This window comes from Cydia splendana, chromosome 18 (genome assembly GCF_910591565.1).
Source record: "Cydia splendana chromosome 18, ilCydSple1.2, whole genome shotgun sequence".
NCBI classification, from domain to species: domain Eukaryota; kingdom Metazoa; phylum Arthropoda; class Insecta; order Lepidoptera; family Tortricidae; genus Cydia; species Cydia splendana.
Window position 1 is genome coordinate 18,135,872 of NC_085977.1, and position 18,026 is coordinate 18,153,897.

An 18,026-nucleotide genomic window follows, 5' to 3' on the forward strand; every position below is an offset into this window, starting at 1 on the left:
ATCAAATATGAACCGCGAACTCTCAGCGGCCAGTACGTACAGAAAGAAGGTTATTAGCGGATTAATGTCGCTGATTGGTAGTTATTGACATTATATGCATTTCATGCATATAATGTCAATAACTATAAGCAGCAGTGGTGGCCGAGTGGATATGACGTCTGACTTTCAATCCGGAGGTCGCGGGTTCAAATCCTGGTTCGTACCAATGAGTTTTTCGAAACTTATGTACGAAATATCATTTGATATTTACCACTAGCTTTTCGGTGAAGGACAACATCGTGAGGAAACCTGCATACATCTGGGAAGAAATTCAAAGGTGTATGTGAAGTCCCCAATCCGCATTGGGCTAGCGTGGGGACTATAGCCCAAGCCCTCTCGCGCATGAGAGGAGGCCTGTGCCCAGCAGTGGGACGTATATAGGCTGAAATGATGATGATGATGATGCATTTCATCTACACTTAGCTATGTACCATTAGTGTAATAAAGATGACTCTTATTTTGTTTACCAGCTTTGATTACAGGCTCTGTAAACGCGTCGTCTTATTTGAATGTAGGCGTAATTGTGTATGTGTGCTAATTTGGCCCGAGAATTTGAACAGTAATGTTCCTAAAGGCGGTATCCATGGTTATATATGATCGCAGCGTCCGGCGGACTGTTAATCAGTGGCCCTCTTTAGAGAGAAACCTACAGTTACAGCAGCTGATACAGCGTAACAACTTTATCCATGCCGCCGACGAAATCAGAGGGTCTACCGTGAACCATGTTCGACGTGTTGCCTCTCTGTCGCACTTGTAAATTTGTACGTAAGTGTGACATAGAGGCAACACGTCGAACGTGGTTCGCGGTAGGCCATCAGTAACCATCCTCTATTCGTATTACATTTACGGAAAATTCTTAATATTAGGGATTTTTCACCCGGCCCCGGCCCGGTCTAGCGTGAGTCATATCATCCTTTATGGACATATTCAACCCGGCAGTACGAGCATTAAGGGGGTTCTTCCATTATCTTTTAATTAGGTACTTTATACTATACACTTAAAAGTCAACATGTATTTTAAAGTAACTACGTAAAAAGGATTAAACTGATTTTAGCACTCTTATAAGAAGTTAGACGGAAAACGGTTCAAAGTAATTTTCCGTAAGCTCCACAAAAACTCATTTTAATCGCATATCCTTTGTGGGGAGTCAATAAAGCATAATGAAGTCGGGCCGGAAATGAGCCATGGAACCTTATTTAGGGAACTACTAGATGTGCATGTAGACTTTGTCAGGCGTGGCTCACTCCGCGATTTCGTCGCTTTGCTACAGGTAAAAGTACATCCGTTCCACACCAATTTTAGTGGCTAGCCATAAGCCGCGCGTGGCGCTGTCGCCACGTAGCGGCCATATCTCTCCTGATCGTAACAGACGCGTTTTGTTAGAGAGTGAGTGGTACCTGGTACTATTATTTATTCTGTGACTCTGTTAGCATTCTTGTACCGTCAAGTGAGATAACTGGGGACAGGAAGGAAAGCATTAGACAAAGGAAATATTCCCCATTCGCCAATCTTATGAACGTGTCTGACAGCAGGAGCATTCCATGAAATTGTCTACCGTTTGTCCCGTAAAAACGCGAATTTTCTGAAGATTTGCAGGTATAAGAGTTTCCTTTTCTATGACAAATTGTCAAAAATGTGCACAGAAAAATAATCGCTTGCTTTAAATGCCGAAAAAAAAATGCGCGTTTTCCCAGAGATAAGACCTAGCTAATAAATAAATATACAAGAATTGCTCGTTTAAAGGTATAAGAATAAAGGTAAGGTAAGCCAGGATTATTCACCAGCAACTTGCTCTTCTATATGACCTTGTGGACCGCGAAGTACCGTACTACAAGTACTTACCTGCGCCTGTTCTCGAGAATGGTCGTGCCACGCTCTATTGGGATCGATCTATCATCACTGACAGGACTATTGTAGCCAATAAGCCTGATATTGTGATAATAGATCGGTCGCAACGTCGGGCCGTGCTCGTTGACATCACCATCCCCCATGATGAGAATCTCGTGAAGGCCGAGAAGGACAAGTCCAGTAAGTACCTAGACTTGGCTCACGAGATAACCGCCATGTGGGATGTTGATTCGACGATCATTGTCCCGATAGTCGTTTCAGTAAACGGTCTAATAGCGAAGAGTCTCGACCAACACCTTGAGAGACTCTCGCTAGGTGGTTGGATCAAGGGTCAGATGCAGAAGGCGGTGATCTTGGACACGGCGCGGATAGTCCGCCGGTTCCTCTCTCTGCAGCCCTGACCACCGGTAGCTTGGGCCTTGCCCCGCTGCTGGCGGCACCCTAGGTTAGGTTTTTTATAATGTGTTTATATTATTTTTTATGGTTTTGTAAGTGTTTTTATATTTTACTTTTATATTCATATTATAAAATAACCTAACTTAAGATGAGAAATGAATAAAGAGATTAAGGTAAGGTAAGGTATTTTGTTAAAATTTTTGTCTAGGGTTTTAAGAATGTTAATAAATGTAATGTTGGTCTTCCAGCATCTATAGCTCTTAGTATCTAGCGCCGTGTTGTGACGTCACGACTACCCTCATCGAGAATCGGTCAAGCGGAGTGTCATCAATTCCCGCGCGAATTTATCGTCTTCGCGTTTTGTATGATTTATATTTCTGTTTTTACGACGCCGAAAATATTGCCTCCATTGTTGAGTTGGGATCAAGTCATGGACAATTATGGGCTTGTCTAAATACTGGGTTTGCTAGCAGTTGTTTTGATGAATTCATCTTGATTTATTTGTTTAGGTTTTTCGGAATTTCTATTTTTTGTAGGTTTCAATAGGGTAAAAGTGGGATACATGCCCCGGGAGTATATAGTTAGTTGCCTTGATTGCAATTACTCTAGTTTCGAGAATGAAATAAATGTTATTTTATTTATCTATCGACAGACTCTGCAACTACAACTAAGTTGACCGCGTTTTGCATATCTCTGTGCAATTGCATGGGACGGCTAGGTGCGATCAAAGTTTTTGCGGGATAAATATCCTCTTTCTCGACGGGGCATCTATCCTAAACGTAATTTAAGTACATGGATTAGGCAACTGTCCCATATAGGGGATAGTTGTCCCAAAATTTAGAGGCCCGCAATAATCGCCAATACTCTGGAAGTGTCAAAGATAATGTTTATTCCTTTCCTAAAATTGAAGATAATAAACCTAAGTACCTACCCGTTTTACAAATAAGGCGTCTTGCTTTTTGTACTAAGAGATAACAAGTAATTTCAAAAGTGGGGCATCTATCCCACTTTTACCCTACCTACTATTTAGGTTTTAAAACGATCGCGCACGCTCTCACTGCATTATAATGAAAACTGTTTGCAACAGCAAGTTTCTTTAGAAGTTTTGTATGTAAAACTTCTACTCGCTCTAAAGCCGAGGCCGCCGGACGATATCGCCCTGTCAGTTAGAACAAAAATTTGACAGCTCCGAACAACTGACAGGCCGATATCGTCCGGCGGACTGGTAATCAGTGGGCCCCTTAAGTCTTTGTATTACAGTTCCTGTGATGTCGAAATGTCGCTTGTATGTACTTGTCCATACATGTATTGACGCAAGCGAGACGCACGGGCGACTGATATCATTTTGATGCCACAATGTAAGTTGAAATTGGTCTTCATGAATCTTTTTCCATCACCCATGTTCCAGATTGTTCATTTCCTTAAAACTTTGCCAGTATGATATAGTATAGGTACGGCCGTATTCGAACAATGCTTATAAGGTGTCACAGCGATGTATACAATACCGATCTGTCAGTGTCAAAAGTGACGTCTTTGGTTGAAGAAATGACACTTTTGACGCTGATAGATAGGTAATCGTATCGCCGTGACATCTTATAAGCATTGTTCGAATACGGCCGATAAACATTAAAACAACAGCATTGTAATGAAAACTGTTTGCAAGCAAGTTTTCCGTTTCGGGGCGCACTGGAGCGTGCAATTTGTGGAGTGGAGCGACGTCGAAGAAACGTCGATGCGCCATTGTTTAGCGATGAATGCCCGATCATAGTCCGTGGTAGATACGGAAGAGGTTATTTAAAGGGCTACCCCGGTTTTCATCGATTTTTGACAAGTGTTTAGTCATATATCCTAGATTTGCACTACAGATGGAATTACAAAGACAAACTGCTAAGTAAGTCAGGTGTATATATTAATAATTAATACCCAAAAACTAATACACAAGTTAAATTAAGGCAATTAATTTTATAACAATAAAATACAATCTATGGCAGGTGCCCGAACGTCTTTGCAATAACCCCGTCTCATTGCCCACACAAACTTCAATTCATAGACCGTTATACTGTTTACTTTTTCTACAATAGTCTCAATGCCTGCTGCGACCGGTTCATGGATGTCTATTGTTGCACCTGTGTGGGGTTCCAGCAGGCATTCTACATGACATTAAAGCTCTCCAAGGGACCTCTACGTGTTGGATCTGTATCCCCACGCAAGCTTATCAAAAGACCGGGATTTATAAGCCCGGGAAATTCAAGGAAATCAATATTATAAAACGAAATCTAAAATAATCCACCCTGGTACGTACCTGGCTCAAAGGTCCCCGTTATTCCCACTGCGTTTCCCCGCTGTACTGCAATGGAGACCTCCTGGAGGGTCGCAGCCCGCAGTTTGAGTTGGCCTCAACATTTATATATAATTTTGAAGTCACAATTTACGTTGGGATTCGCCACCCTATCTAATTTTCCATCGCTCTACCTCACGCGACATCAGTACTGTCGCCGATGCAAGTTCTCGTCTTTTGTTCTCATGTCACTGTTTTCCGAACGCACAACTTTATAACAAGATGTTACTGTGATGCTCGCCAATGTATTAAGCCGCGTATCCACTCGAAACAGCCTCAGGTCGAGACGCTGCCTCAAACTGAGGCACGCCGCGACACGAGGCAAATCCGTCGCCGCCAGCCGAGCTATATTTTGCCAGTTTTTTGCCGTGCTCAAAGGAGCCTCATTCCGCGCCGTGCATTGGAGACGGGCGTTTCGTCCGGGGGAATTGCGGACCAAGCTGAGGCGTGCGGCTTCGGCTTGATCCGCCTCAGGGGTTCTAGCCAAGGTGACGATCGCTTACGCTTCGCCATCGAATCGCTGTGTGTCTCTCCATCACTCTTCCATATTAGTGTGACAGTGACAGTTGCGTTTCGTTAACGTGCCGCGAGCCTATAAAGCCGACCACTGACTAACAGTCCGCCGGACGATATCGGCCTGTCAGTTAGAACAAAAATTTGACAGCTCCGAATAACTCACAGGCCGATATCGTCCGGCGGACTGGTAATCAGTGGGTCCCTTAATATAATATATGCCTCAGTACGCTTGAATCAATCTATAGCTTTAGAACAAGCGGTTCTCTTTGTGACATCTGCTGAGGAATTCCTTGAAATTGCGATTAATTTGGATAAAAAAATAACCTCTCCGGGTAAAGTAATAACACTTTTAACAAACCCAAACGAACTAATGATAAGTGATATTACAAAAGCAGCTTGGAAATATGACATAGCTGATTTAATTATACTAACAAAAGAAAACCAATCTGTATCTATGTACACCTATTATCCGTATAGCAATAACGTATGTGGTAATACAGATCCTGTTAAAGTTGACTTTAAGAAAGAGTTTTTTCCGAGGAAGTTTAAGAATCTCTTTGGATGCGAAACCAGATTGGGAAGTGTAACAGCTCCCCCGTATTCTAGATTAGAATGTGTCAATGGCTTGTCTCCATTCTATAAAGGAGTTCTTGGTGGTCTGTTGAAGCTTATAGTTGAGCATATTAATACAACACTTAAAGTTATATGTATTCTAAGCTCAAATCAAAAAATGATTAGTGATCTTGAACACAAAACGATTCATATTCTCACGGCAGTGATATATAATCAAGATTTCTTAGCAACGCAGAACACTCCTGTTTACCACTTCTTTGAGAGTGTTTGGTGTGGTCCTCCCCAACGGGAAATGTATACTCATGTCAAAGTATTAGTTCCTATGTTGAGTAACTTTACAGTTTTCCTCTGCGCTACTTATTTAATTCTTGTTGTTGTATTGAAAATAATTGACAGGCTTGAACCATGCAATAAGACCTCCCACATGGCTTGGAAGGCTTTTGCGGTTCTGTTGGGACAGAGCTTTCGCTCCGAATCTAAATGTTGGCTAATAAATTATCTTTATATGCATTGGTTCTGGTTTAGTTTGGTGTCAAGTATTGCTTACCAAGGATTGTTGGTAAAAGGCCTTCAAACGCAATACCTGGAGCCTCGTTTCGATAAAATAGAAAATGCTATAAATTTAGTAGACGGCTACGGAGGTACGATAAGGCAGAGGACCGTATACGATGGCACATCTGTATTTGACAAATTCCAGGTCAAGGAAATACATGAAATGCTTTCATACCTGACCCCGATATCGAGGGGTAAGCGGTTCCTGATCCTAACACCAAGACTAATATTACTGGGGCACACATCCTTGCAGATTTTTGAAGCAGTTAACCATGTGCCGATGACGATGTCTTTGACTCCAAGGTGGGGAGGTGGTGTGGAAATAATCTCTTTACAAACTCGACTGATAGAAGGAGGTTTCTTTGAAAAAATTCTTATCGATGAGAAACTGGCGATTGAAAGCAAAGAACGTAGGTTACATGGTTCTTCAGATTTTCAATCAGGGCATTTGGATTTTAAAACGCTCTCCACGTGCTTCTATGGTTTGGGATTGATGAGTGTGATATGTTTTGTTATATTTTTAATAGAGCTGCTATACCATTGGCTAGTAACACCCGCAAAAGGAAAGCTTATGCAAAGTTTAGATAAAATTCATACGGCGTAAGTATGATTTACTCATTAGATATTTTTTCTAGTTGATGTAAATTGCAAAAGCAATGTTTGTAGGTAAGTGGTGAAATGCAGTAGTTTTAAATAATTGTGATTGTATTGTCTTCGGTTACCGCGATCGGTGCACATGAAATAAAACTATGCTATAATGAAATTTATGGCCCGATTCGAAAATATTACGACTACATACGAAATTGATTATATAGATATGTCAGTGTCAAAAGTGATATTTTTGTTTGAGGAAACGTCACTTTTGACACTGACATATCTAATCCATATCGTATCTAGTCGTAATATTTGACATAATTATCTTAAAGTTCGAATCGGGCCGTATAACGAGTGATCACGAACGCTGTAAAGGGTTCGAAACGTCGGGTGTATTATAAATTCATTATACGTACGCAATATAATCCGTTTCCATAGTTTTATTGTGAGTGTATTAAAATGGCTACAATTTAAGTATGATTTTAATTTTTATCAAACTCAGCTGCATATTTTTTCTACGTCTAGACGCATTTATCCCAAAATTTTCTATAAGTGCCTAATAATTCTGCTACCCGGCAATATCTAAGTCAGTTCAAAATGGATCCGGGTATGTACTTTTTTAAACTACGTCCAAAAGAGGTCCGCTTTGTGTGGTAGGGCACAGCACAGCGGATGTCTTTCCAGATCTAGAGTAGAGCCCAACTGGGGAAGTACTGTCCACCTTACAGAAAACCGCAACCAAATAAGACTAGATACTCATACATTGGCATGTAATTATGCATGCAAAGGAAATGTAAAAAATGTAATTATGGTGAAATAAAGGCTATTTTTATTTTTTATTTTTTTATTTTATTTTATTACTCATACATTGTCGGGTCGGCAACGCACATGTAACAGCTCTGTATTTGCCGGCGTCGATAGGCTACGGAGACTGCTTACCATCAGGCATGCCGTATGCTTGTTTACCACCGACGTAGTATAAAAAAGAGGAATTAAAAGAAAAAGAATATGAAAATAAGGTTGTAATTCTATAGGCATTGTCGCCCAGACAGACTAACGCAATGTACATAAATGTCTAAAACTAATGTGTAAGTAGCACTTTCTGTCTTTCTTTCTTTCAACATGCGTAGTAAGAAGTAAATACATATAATAATATTTGAACGCGCCATTTGGTCGAAAAGTTCATCTAATAAAATGTCAACCTAAGCAGCAAGTTAAGGGGCCCACTGATTAACAGTCCGCCGGACGGTATCGGCCTGTCAGTTGTTCGAAACTGTCAAAATTTTGTTCTAACTGACAGGCCGATACCGTCCGGCGGACTGTTAATCAGTGGCCCTCTTTAGAGAGAAACCTACAGTTACAGCAGCTGATACAGCGTAACAACTTTATCCATGCCGCCGACGAAATCAGAGGGTCTACCGTGAACCATGTTCGACGTGTTGCCTCTCTGTCGCACTTGTAAATTTGTACGTAAGTGTGACATAGAGGCAACACGTCGAACGTGGTTCGCGGCAGGCCATCAGTAACCATCCTCTATTCGTATTACATTTACGGAAAATTCTTAATATTAGGGATTTTTCACCCGGCCCCGGCCCGGTCTAGCGTGAGTCATATCATCCTTTATGGACATATTCAACCCGGCAGTACGAGCATTAAGGGGGTTCTTCCATTATCTTTTAATTAGGTACTTTATACTATACACTTAAAAGTCAACATGTATTTTAAAGTAACTACGTAAAAAGGATTAAACTGATTTTAGCACTCTTATAAGAAGTTAGACGGAAAACGGTTCAAAGTAATTTTCCGTAAGCTCCACAAAAACTCATTTTAATCGCATATCCTTTGTGGGGAGTCAATAAAGCATAATGAAGTCGGGCCGGAAATGAGCCATGGAACCTTATTTAGGGAACTACTAGATGTGCATGTAGACTTTGTCAGGCGTGGCTCACTCCGCGATTTCGTCGCTTTGCTACAGGTAAAAGTACATCCGTTCCACACCAATTTTAGTGGCTAGCCATAAGCCGCGCGTGGCGCTGTCGCCACGTAGCGGCCATATCTCTCCTGATCGTAACAGACGCGTTTTGTTAGAGAGTGAGTGGTACCTGGTACTATTATTTATTCTGTGACTCTGTTAGCATTCTTGTACCGTCAAGTGAGATAACTGGGGACAGGAAGGAAAGCATTAGACAAAGGAAATATTCCCCATTCGCCAATCTTATGAACGTGTCTGACAGCAGGAGCATTCCATGAAATTGTCTACCGTTTGTCCCGTAAAAACGCGAATTTTCTGAAGATTTGCAGGTATAAGAGTTTCCTTTTCTATGACAAATTGTCAAAAATGTGCACAGAAAAATAATCGCTTGCTTTAAATGCCGAAAAAAAAATGCGCGTTTTCCCAGAGATAAGACCTAGCTAATAAATAAATATACAAGAATTGCTCGTTTAAAGGTATAAGAATAAAGGTAAGGTAAGCCAGGATTATTCACCAGCAACTTGCTCTTCTATATGACCTTGTGGACCGCGAAGTACCGTACTACAAGTACTTACCTGCGCCTGTTCTCGAGAATGGTCGTGCCACGCTCTATTGGGATCGATCTATCATCACTGACAGGACTATTGTAGCCAATAAGCCTGATATTGTGATAATAGATCGGTCGCAACGTCGGGCCGTGCTCGTTGACATCACCATCCCCCATGATGAGAATCTCGTGAAGGCCGAGAAGGACAAGTCCAGTAAGTACCTAGACTTGGCTCACGAGATAACCGCCATGTGGGATGTTGATTCGACGATCATTGTCCCGATAGTCGTTTCAGTAAACGGTCTAATAGCGAAGAGTCTCGACCAACACCTTGAGAGACTCTCGCTAGGTGGTTGGATCAAGGGTCAGATGCAGAAGGCGGTGATCTTGGACACGGCGCGGATAGTCCGCCGGTTCCTCTCTCTGCAGCCCTGACCACCGGTAGCTTGGGCCTTGCCCCGCTGCTGGCGGCACCCTAGGTTAGGTTTTTTATAATGTGTTTATATTATTTTTTATGGTTTTGTAAGTGTTTTTATATTTTACTTTTATATTCATATTATAAAATAACCTAACTTAAGATGAGAAATGAATAAAGAGATTAAGGTAAGGTAAGGTATTTTGTTAAAATTTTTGTCTAGGGTTTTAAGAATGTTAATAAATGTAATGTTGGTCTTCCAGCATCTATAGCTCTTAGTATCTAGCGCCGTGTTGTGACGTCACGACTACCCTCATCGAGAATCGGTCAAGCGGAGTGTCATCAATTCCCGCGCGAATTTATCGTCTTCGCGTTTTGTATGATTTATATTTCTGTTTTTACGACGCCGAAAATATTGCCTCCATTGTTGAGTTGGGATCAAGTCATGGACAATTATGGGCTTGTCTAAATACTGGGTTTGCTAGCAGTTGTTTTGATGAATTCATCTTGATTTATTTGTTTAGGTTTTTCGGAATTTCTATTTTTTGTAGGTTTCAATAGGGTAAAAGTGGGATACATGCCCCGGGAGTATATAGTTAGTTGCCTTGATTGCAATTACTCTAGTTTCGAGAATGAAATAAATGTTATTTTATTTATCTATCGACAGACTCTGCAACTACAACTAAGTTGACCGCGTTTTGCATATCTCTGTGCAATTGCATGGGACGGCTAGGTGCGATCAAAGTTTTTGCGGGATAAATATCCTCTTTCTCGACGGGGCATCTATCCTAAACGTAATTTAAGTACATGGATTAGGCAACTGTCCCATATAGGGGATAGTTGTCCCAAAATTTAGAGGCCCGCAATAATCGCCAATACTCTGGAAGTGTCAAAGATAATGTTTATTCCTTTCCTAAAATTGAAGATAATAAACCTAAGTACCTACCCGTTTTACAAATAAGGCGTCTTGCTTTTTGTACTAAGAGATAACAAGTAATTTCAAAAGTGGGGCATCTATCCCACTTTTACCCTACCTACTATTTAGGTTTTAAAACGATCGCGCACGCTCTCACTGCATTATAATGAAAACTGTTTGCAACAGCAAGTTTCTTTAGAAGTTTTGTATGTAAAACTTCTACTCGCTCTAAAGCCGAGGCCGCCGGACGATATCGCCCTGTCAGTTAGAACAAAAATTTGACAGCTCCGAACAACTGACAGGCCGATATCGTCCGGCGGACTGGTAATCAGTGGGCCCCTTAAGTCTTTGTATTACAGTTCCTGTGATGTCGAAATGTCGCTTGTATGTACTTGTCCATACATGTATTGACGCAAGCGAGACGCACGGGCGACTGATATCATTTTGATGCCACAATGTAAGTTGAAATTGGTCTTCATGAATCTTTTTCCATCACCCATGTTCCAGATTGTTCATTTCCTTAAAACTTTGCCAGTATGATATAGTATAGGTACGGCCGTATTCGAACAATGCTTATAAGGTGTCACAGCGATGTATACAATACCGATCTGTCAGTGTCAAAAGTGACGTCTTTGGTTGAAGAAATGACACTTTTGACGCTGATAGATAGGTAATCGTATCGCCGTGACATCTTATAAGCATTGTTCGAATACGGCCGATAAACATTAAAACAACAGCATTGTAATGAAAACTGTTTGCAAGCAAGTTTTCCGTTTCGGGGCGCACTGGAGCGTGCAATTTGTGGAGTGGAGCGACGTCGAAGAAACGTCGATGCGCCATTGTTTAGCGATGAATGCCCGATCATAGTCCGTGGTAGATACGGAAGAGGTTATTTAAAGGGCTACCCCGGTTTTCATCGATTTTTGACAAGTGTTTAGTCATATATCCTAGATTTGCACTACAGATGGAATTACAAAGACAAACTGCTAAGTAAGTCAGGTGTATATATTAATAATTAATACCCAAAAACTAATACACAAGTTAAATTAAGGCAATTAATTTTATAACAATAAAATACAATCTATGGCAGGTGCCCGAACGTCTTTGCAATAACCCCGTCTCATTGCCCACACAAACTTCAATTCATAGACCGTTATACTGTTTACTTTTTCTACAATAGTCTCAATGCCTGCTGCGACCGGTTCATGGATGTCTATTGTTGCACCTGTGTGGGGTTCCAGCAGGCATTCTACATGACATTAAAGCTCTCCAAGGGACCTCTACGTGTTGGATCTGTATCCCCACGCAAGCTTATCAAAAGACCGGGATTTATAAGCCCGGGAAATTCAAGGAAATCAATATTATAAAACGAAATCTAAAATAATCCACCCTGGTACGTACCTGGCTCAAAGGTCCCCGTTATTCCCACTGCGTTTCCCCGCTGTACTGCAATGGAGACCTCCTGGAGGGTCGCAGCCCGCAGTTTGAGTTGGCCTCAACATTTATATATAATTTTGAAGTCACAATTTACGTTGGGATTCGCCACCCTATCTAATTTTCCATCGCTCTACCTCACGCGACATCAGTACTGTCGCCGATGCAAGTTCTCGTCTTTTGTTCTCATGTCACTGTTTTCCGAACGCACAACTTTATAACAAGATGTTACTGTGATGCTCGCCAATGTATTAAGCCGCGTATCCACTCGAAACAGCCTCAGGTCGAGACGCTGCCTCAAACTGAGGCACGCCGCGACACGAGGCAAATCCGTCGCCGCCAGCCGAGCTATATTTTGCCAGTTTTTTGCCGTGCTCAAAGGAGCCTCATTCCGCGCCGTGCATTGGAGACGGGCGTTTCGTCCGGGGGAATTGCGGACCAAGCTGAGGCGTGCGGCTTCGGCTTGATCCGCCTCAGGGGTTCTAGCCAAGGTGACGATCGCTTACGCTTCGCCATCGAATCGCTGTGTGTCTCTCCATCACTCTTCCATATTAGTGTGACAGTGACAGTTGCGTTTCGTTAACGTGCCGCGAGCCTATAAAGCCGACCACTGACTAACAGTCCGCCGGACGATATCGGCCTGTCAGTTAGAACAAAAATTTGACAGCTCCGAATAACTCACAGGCCGATATCGTCCGGCGGACTGGTAATCAGTGGGTCCCTTAATATAATATATGCCTCAGAGCGACCGCTAGTTATTTCGCTAACGCAAAAAAAAATCGTTACGATAAATTGTTCTTAAGCTAGTGTAACCCTACCTTTACAAAATTATCGCTTAAGCTACGAGTTGGTTGATGGTTGTTTAACAGTTGCATTAGCGAACCTTTTTCGGTCAATTTGTCGAACTTTTCTGCGCGTCACGCTCGATACAGCAGTGATTTGTGCTTCTGAAAAAATGGAGAAGTATTTTGTTAGTAATTTCGATGTTTGTTTCATTTGCTGCTTTAGCTATTCTCATAGGGACTGTGCGCGTTAGAGGGTCTGCCATCTTGTGGGCTGAATCAGAGACATATGTGCACATGTACATTGCCAAAGCAAGTGCTATCATCTGCCGTTCTCGTCGTAATATTTCCTTGTGCATAGTAGGTTCTACCATCTTGTGGCCTACATCGGAAGCATAAACGACACATTTACGCCTCGCGCCAAAAACCTGACGGCTCCTATGCTGCCCCCTATACTTCATGCACGGGGCCTATACTCTGGCGAGTTACGAATACGAAATGTTCGGATTTAGACTACACCGGCATTAATTTTGCAGTACCTATTGAAGCGTAACATTACTGTAAACTGCATTGCTGCCGTAAATGTCAATAATTCGCACGTGCATTTCAATTCTAAACATTCCGGCGAAACTTTCACCACCACCCATGAGTTAACTCCACATTACCCATAGCCAGCTGTAATAGTTATTTGTTTTACAAGTGGACAAAGTTGTTATTTAACTCCTCGTGCTAATTTTAATACATGAGCAAGCAAAAGATCCCATTCCAAAATGTCAATATCCAGAGAGGAAAATGGGCACAACGTTTGTATTCAGAAACCGGCCTCCACTATCCTTTTAAACAGAATACCTCAACTCAATAGCTTATAAACTGAAATAAATGTCATATAGTAAGAAATAGTCAATCAATCAGTTTATAATTTATATAGGTAGTAGTGTTTCTCATCATCATCATCATGTCAGCCAAAAGACGTCCACTGCTGGACAAAGGCCTCCCCCAAGATCTCCACAGCGAATGGTCATTCGCTGCCCTCAACCAACGGTTTCCCGCGACTTTAACCAGATCGTCGTAGTAGATTGTCGTAGAGCGTCGGTCGTCGTAGTAGTGTTTCTACTTGAAATAAAAACAAATTAAAATATTTTCTGAATATAATTTAATTTGTTCTAATACTTCTAATAGTACCTCAATAGCTCATTCAATGCATGTGTATTTTCGTGTACTTATTTAAATTCCCAAACATTCTGAAGCGTCTCAGCTCGACCCATGGTTGACTTGATCCTAGGCGTCACAAACCCGGTTACACCGAAATCGAAAAAACCGGCTAAACCGGGTTTACAGCCAATTGCAAAAATCGGGTTTTCACTTTGACAAAACCGGCATTTTCGAGTTTTTCGACTTTAGAGTTTTATTTTTTTCATTATTTTGAAGAGCGAATTAAACAAACAATACATTATACGCACTAATTGTATAAATAAACAGCTTTTTAGTCTCCAACGTTATATCTATTTGCGCAGTTTTGCGGATAGGCTGCTTAGGTGCTCCATGAAGTTGAGGCTTCAATCCAGGATGCTTCGAAGATATTTAGGAAGGAAGTTGAATTGCCCCTGAATTTTACTCTCAGCTCCTTGTTGGCCAGTTTGTTACACAGGTGAAAGCAGGACACCTCGGTCTTGGAAGTACTGGGGCACAAACGCCACCGAGAGAAATAATCATCTAATAGATCCAGGTCCTTTTCCACGGTATTTTACCGAAAAACCGGTTTTCTAAAATACGCACGGTTTTGTGACCCCTACCTACGTTGATCCACATTAACCATATTCAAAGGCCATACGTTGGTTTGTTTGTTCTGTTTGCTCTAAATTGCTCAAACTAATCCCTGTGTCCACATTCACCCTGGTGACCGCGCCGTCTCAGATAGTGTTGTGTCGTTTGAGTCTAATGAGCAGAGCCCGGAATTTTCGCGGCAAAACAAAAGACTGTCGCAATCTTGCTAGAGTTAGAAACATTTTTCCGACGATATCGATACTTGTGTAATAGAAGACTGCCTGTTGTGCTTAAGCCTCTATAAATTTCTACAATCTTATGTACTTACCACTATACTCGTACGTGGCTACTGAGACTGTGACTTAGGGTCGGTTGCACCAAACCATCTGTCATCGTAAAGCGTTCGCTAAATATGGGCATTTTTTTTTTTTTCAAATAATCAGCTTCAGTAAATGCAGTCTAATATTGAGAATATTTTCTATAAGGAACTCGAGTCTAAGCGTACTCAAGCTTTGACTTAAAGAGTAGTCTTTTAAAACATCGAGTCTTTAAGTTGCTGTCTTTAAAGACTCGCTTAGACCAACACTATTCATCACCATCAAAACCGAAACAAACGTACTTTGTCAACGACTCGCTTTAAATCTGGAACTTAAGTCCTTGTGTTTAAGGTTGTTATTCGACTGAAAAATACAATGCAGTTGGTGCGTTAATGTTCTATTTATGAGATTTGTCGCACCGAGTGTAGTAGTATTATTTATTGCATCAGACTATGATAAATGTAACCACAACTGCTGTTCCTCGAATTAAACAATTAATAGCGTTTATTTATTTCATTTAATAATTCGTACACTTTTTAGGGTTTCGTAGTCACCTAGAAACCCTTATAGTTTCGCCATGTCCGTCTGTCCGTCCGCGGCTATGCCCCGTGATCGTCAGTGCTAGAAAGCTGCAATTTGGCATGGATAGTGATGGATACAGTAATCATGCATGGCGACAGAACGATAAAATAAAAACTACAAAAAAAAAGTTTATTTAGGGTACCTCCCATACAAACTGATATTTCTGGAATGTTTTTTTGCTTTGACCCAATAGTGTCGTGAGATAGGTCTTTCAAAACGAATAAGGTCTTCAAAGATCATTTTTTGATAAAATTTATATTTTCGGAAATAATCACTCCGAAAGAAAAAAATATATGTCCGTGATGATCACGCGAACCCCTAGTGTAAATTTCATTCGAACGCGTGACGAGCGTTCGCGTTTGCGTTATGTCTATTTTTGTATGGGATTTTGAACAGCGCACCAAGCGGGGTATTTTGGAAACTCAAAATCCCATACAAAATGACACTTCACGACACGAGCAAGCGTCCTCAGTTTAGTTTATATCATAATAATAAATTACAATATTAATAATAGATCGATCGCAACGTCGGGCCGTGCTCGTTGACATCACCATCCCCCATGATGAGAATCTCGTGAAGGCCGAGAAGGACAAGTCCAGTAAGTACCTAGACTTGGCTCACGAGATAACCGCCATGTGGGATGTTGATTCGACGATCATTGTCCCGATAGTCGTTTCAGTGAACGGTCTAATAGCGAAGAGTCTCGACCAACACCTTGAGAGACTCTCGCTAGGTGGTTTGATCAAGGGTCAGATGCAGAAGGCAGTGATCTTGGACACGGCGCGGATAGTACGTCGGTTCCTCTCTCTGCAGCCCTGACCACCGGTAGCTTGGGCCTTGCCCCGCTGCTGGCGGCCTACTAGGTTAGGTTTTTTATAATGTGTTTATATGTATTTTTATTGTTTTGTAAGTGTTTTTATATTTTACTTTCATGTTATAAAAACCCTAGACTAAGAAGAATGATGAATAAAGAAATTACAATATCAATTATTTTACGTAATCTATATTATTCTTTATAAGTTTATATTATGATCGTCAATGATTCATAAACTATTTGGCACGCAAACATACTTGACGACCGGTCTGGCCTAGTGGGTAGTGACCCTGCCTATGAAGCCGATGGTCCCGGGTTCGAATCCTGGTAAGGGCATTTATTTGTATGATGATACAGATATTTGTTCCTGAGTCTTGGTTGTTTTCTATGTATTTAAGTATTTATATATTATATATATCGTTGTCTGAGCACCCACAACACAAGCCTTCTTGAGCTTACCGTGGGGCTTAGTCAATTTGTGTAAAAATGTCCTATAATATTTATTTATTTATTTATACAATTATATTGTCAACAATGATAATCAAACCAATACAAATTAAAAAAATAATTGATAATTTGAAAATGCCACTTTGCAATAGATTTGAAACTACGGATCAGACTGTTACTAAGAGGGAAGGGGACGACCGGTTTTCCATACAAACGTAGTCCCCATTTTCGTCCCTTGGTATTGATATTATAGAAAATGTTGTTTTATTATTTTTTACAGATTTATAGTTTTCACTTTTAATACCCTGCACTTAAAGTGTAAGAGGATATTACCTACCTGCCAAATTTAATAGTTCTAGGTACGTTTACCTAGTTTCCCGTTGGAAATATATACCCTATGTATTTTGGTGGCTTTGAGGGTGTCGAATCGAAATACACGTTTTTGCGGTATAACGGCCGTATCTTTTGTTTACGCTAACTTAGAAGTTTGATTTTTTTTTACAGTTTCAAGGGATTTTAGACTTGAGTGTTTGGTTTAAATTTCAACTCGATACCTTTACGCGTTCCCGAGAGATAAAGGACAGACAGACAGATAGATAGACAGCCGGATGGACAGACAAAAAAATGATCCTATAAGGGTTCCGTTTTTTCCTTTTGAGGTACGGAACCCTAACAACGAAAAAAATCAAGTGTAAAAATATTTTCTATAACGTCAATACCTAAAGAGGAAAATGGGGTCTACGTTGGTATGGACAAGCGGTCGTCCACTCTCCTCCTTATCAATAGAAATTATATTTTGCCATTAAACTCCATGAAGCATGACGAGCACGTGTAAAACAATTACATTGTATTCCAATTATGCATAAGTTAATTCACTTTTGTTATATTTTCCACGTAAGTAGTTAGTTGGAAAGTCAACTCTCTCTCAAGAGAGTTTTAGAGCTTTTCTTTTATTTTTTGCCACTCTTGTGTTATTCCACTCTAGTCCTGACTCCGCGATCCTGATCGCGAGCCCTTTTCATCCTTATAGGAGAAAAGAAGTGTCCTAAAATTTCCATACATTTTTCAAACTTTCCTTTTTGTTACCATACCATGCCATACAAAGTATCTGGGGAAATTGAAACACAATAGGAAAAAAACTCTGGGACATTCTTTTATCTCATTAGGATCGAAAGAGCTC

At 40.9% G+C, this 18,026-nt stretch overlaps 2 protein-coding genes across 2 annotated transcripts in view; both read left to right on the forward strand.

The window, feature by feature from the left end:
• Window positions 1-2,438: 2,438 nt before the first annotated feature.
• Window positions 2,439-10,076, forward strand: LOC134799670 (uncharacterized). The gene is made up of 4 exons (XM_063772109.1): window positions 2,439-2,456; window positions 4,896-5,109; window positions 5,383-6,672; window positions 10,054-10,076. Exons 1-4 carry the CDS (start codon window positions 2,439-2,441, stop codon window positions 10,074-10,076), a joined length of 1,545 nt encoding a protein of 514 aa, XP_063628179.1.
• Window positions 10,077-17,661: 7,585 nt separating this feature from the next.
• LOC134799671 (uncharacterized) overlaps window positions 17,662-18,026 on the forward strand; it is a 65,534-nt gene continuing 65,169 nt past the window's right edge. Inside the window, exon 1 of the mRNA XM_063772110.1 lies at window positions 17,662-17,740. The gene's annotated coding sequence lies outside the window, so the exon portion shown is untranslated. The remainder of the gene's footprint in view (window positions 17,741-18,026) is intronic.

Coding starts and splice junctions, on each gene's coding strand:
- LOC134799670 (XM_063772109.1), top strand. Junction 5,110..5,382: donor CCTCAGGGGTTCTAGCCAAG/GTGACGATCGCT, acceptor ATCAATCTATAG/CTTTAGAACAAGCGGTTCTC. Junction 6,673..10,053: donor GGCGATTGAAAGCAAAGAAC/GTAGGTTACATG, acceptor TTGGTCTTCCAG/CATCTATAGCTCTTAGTATC.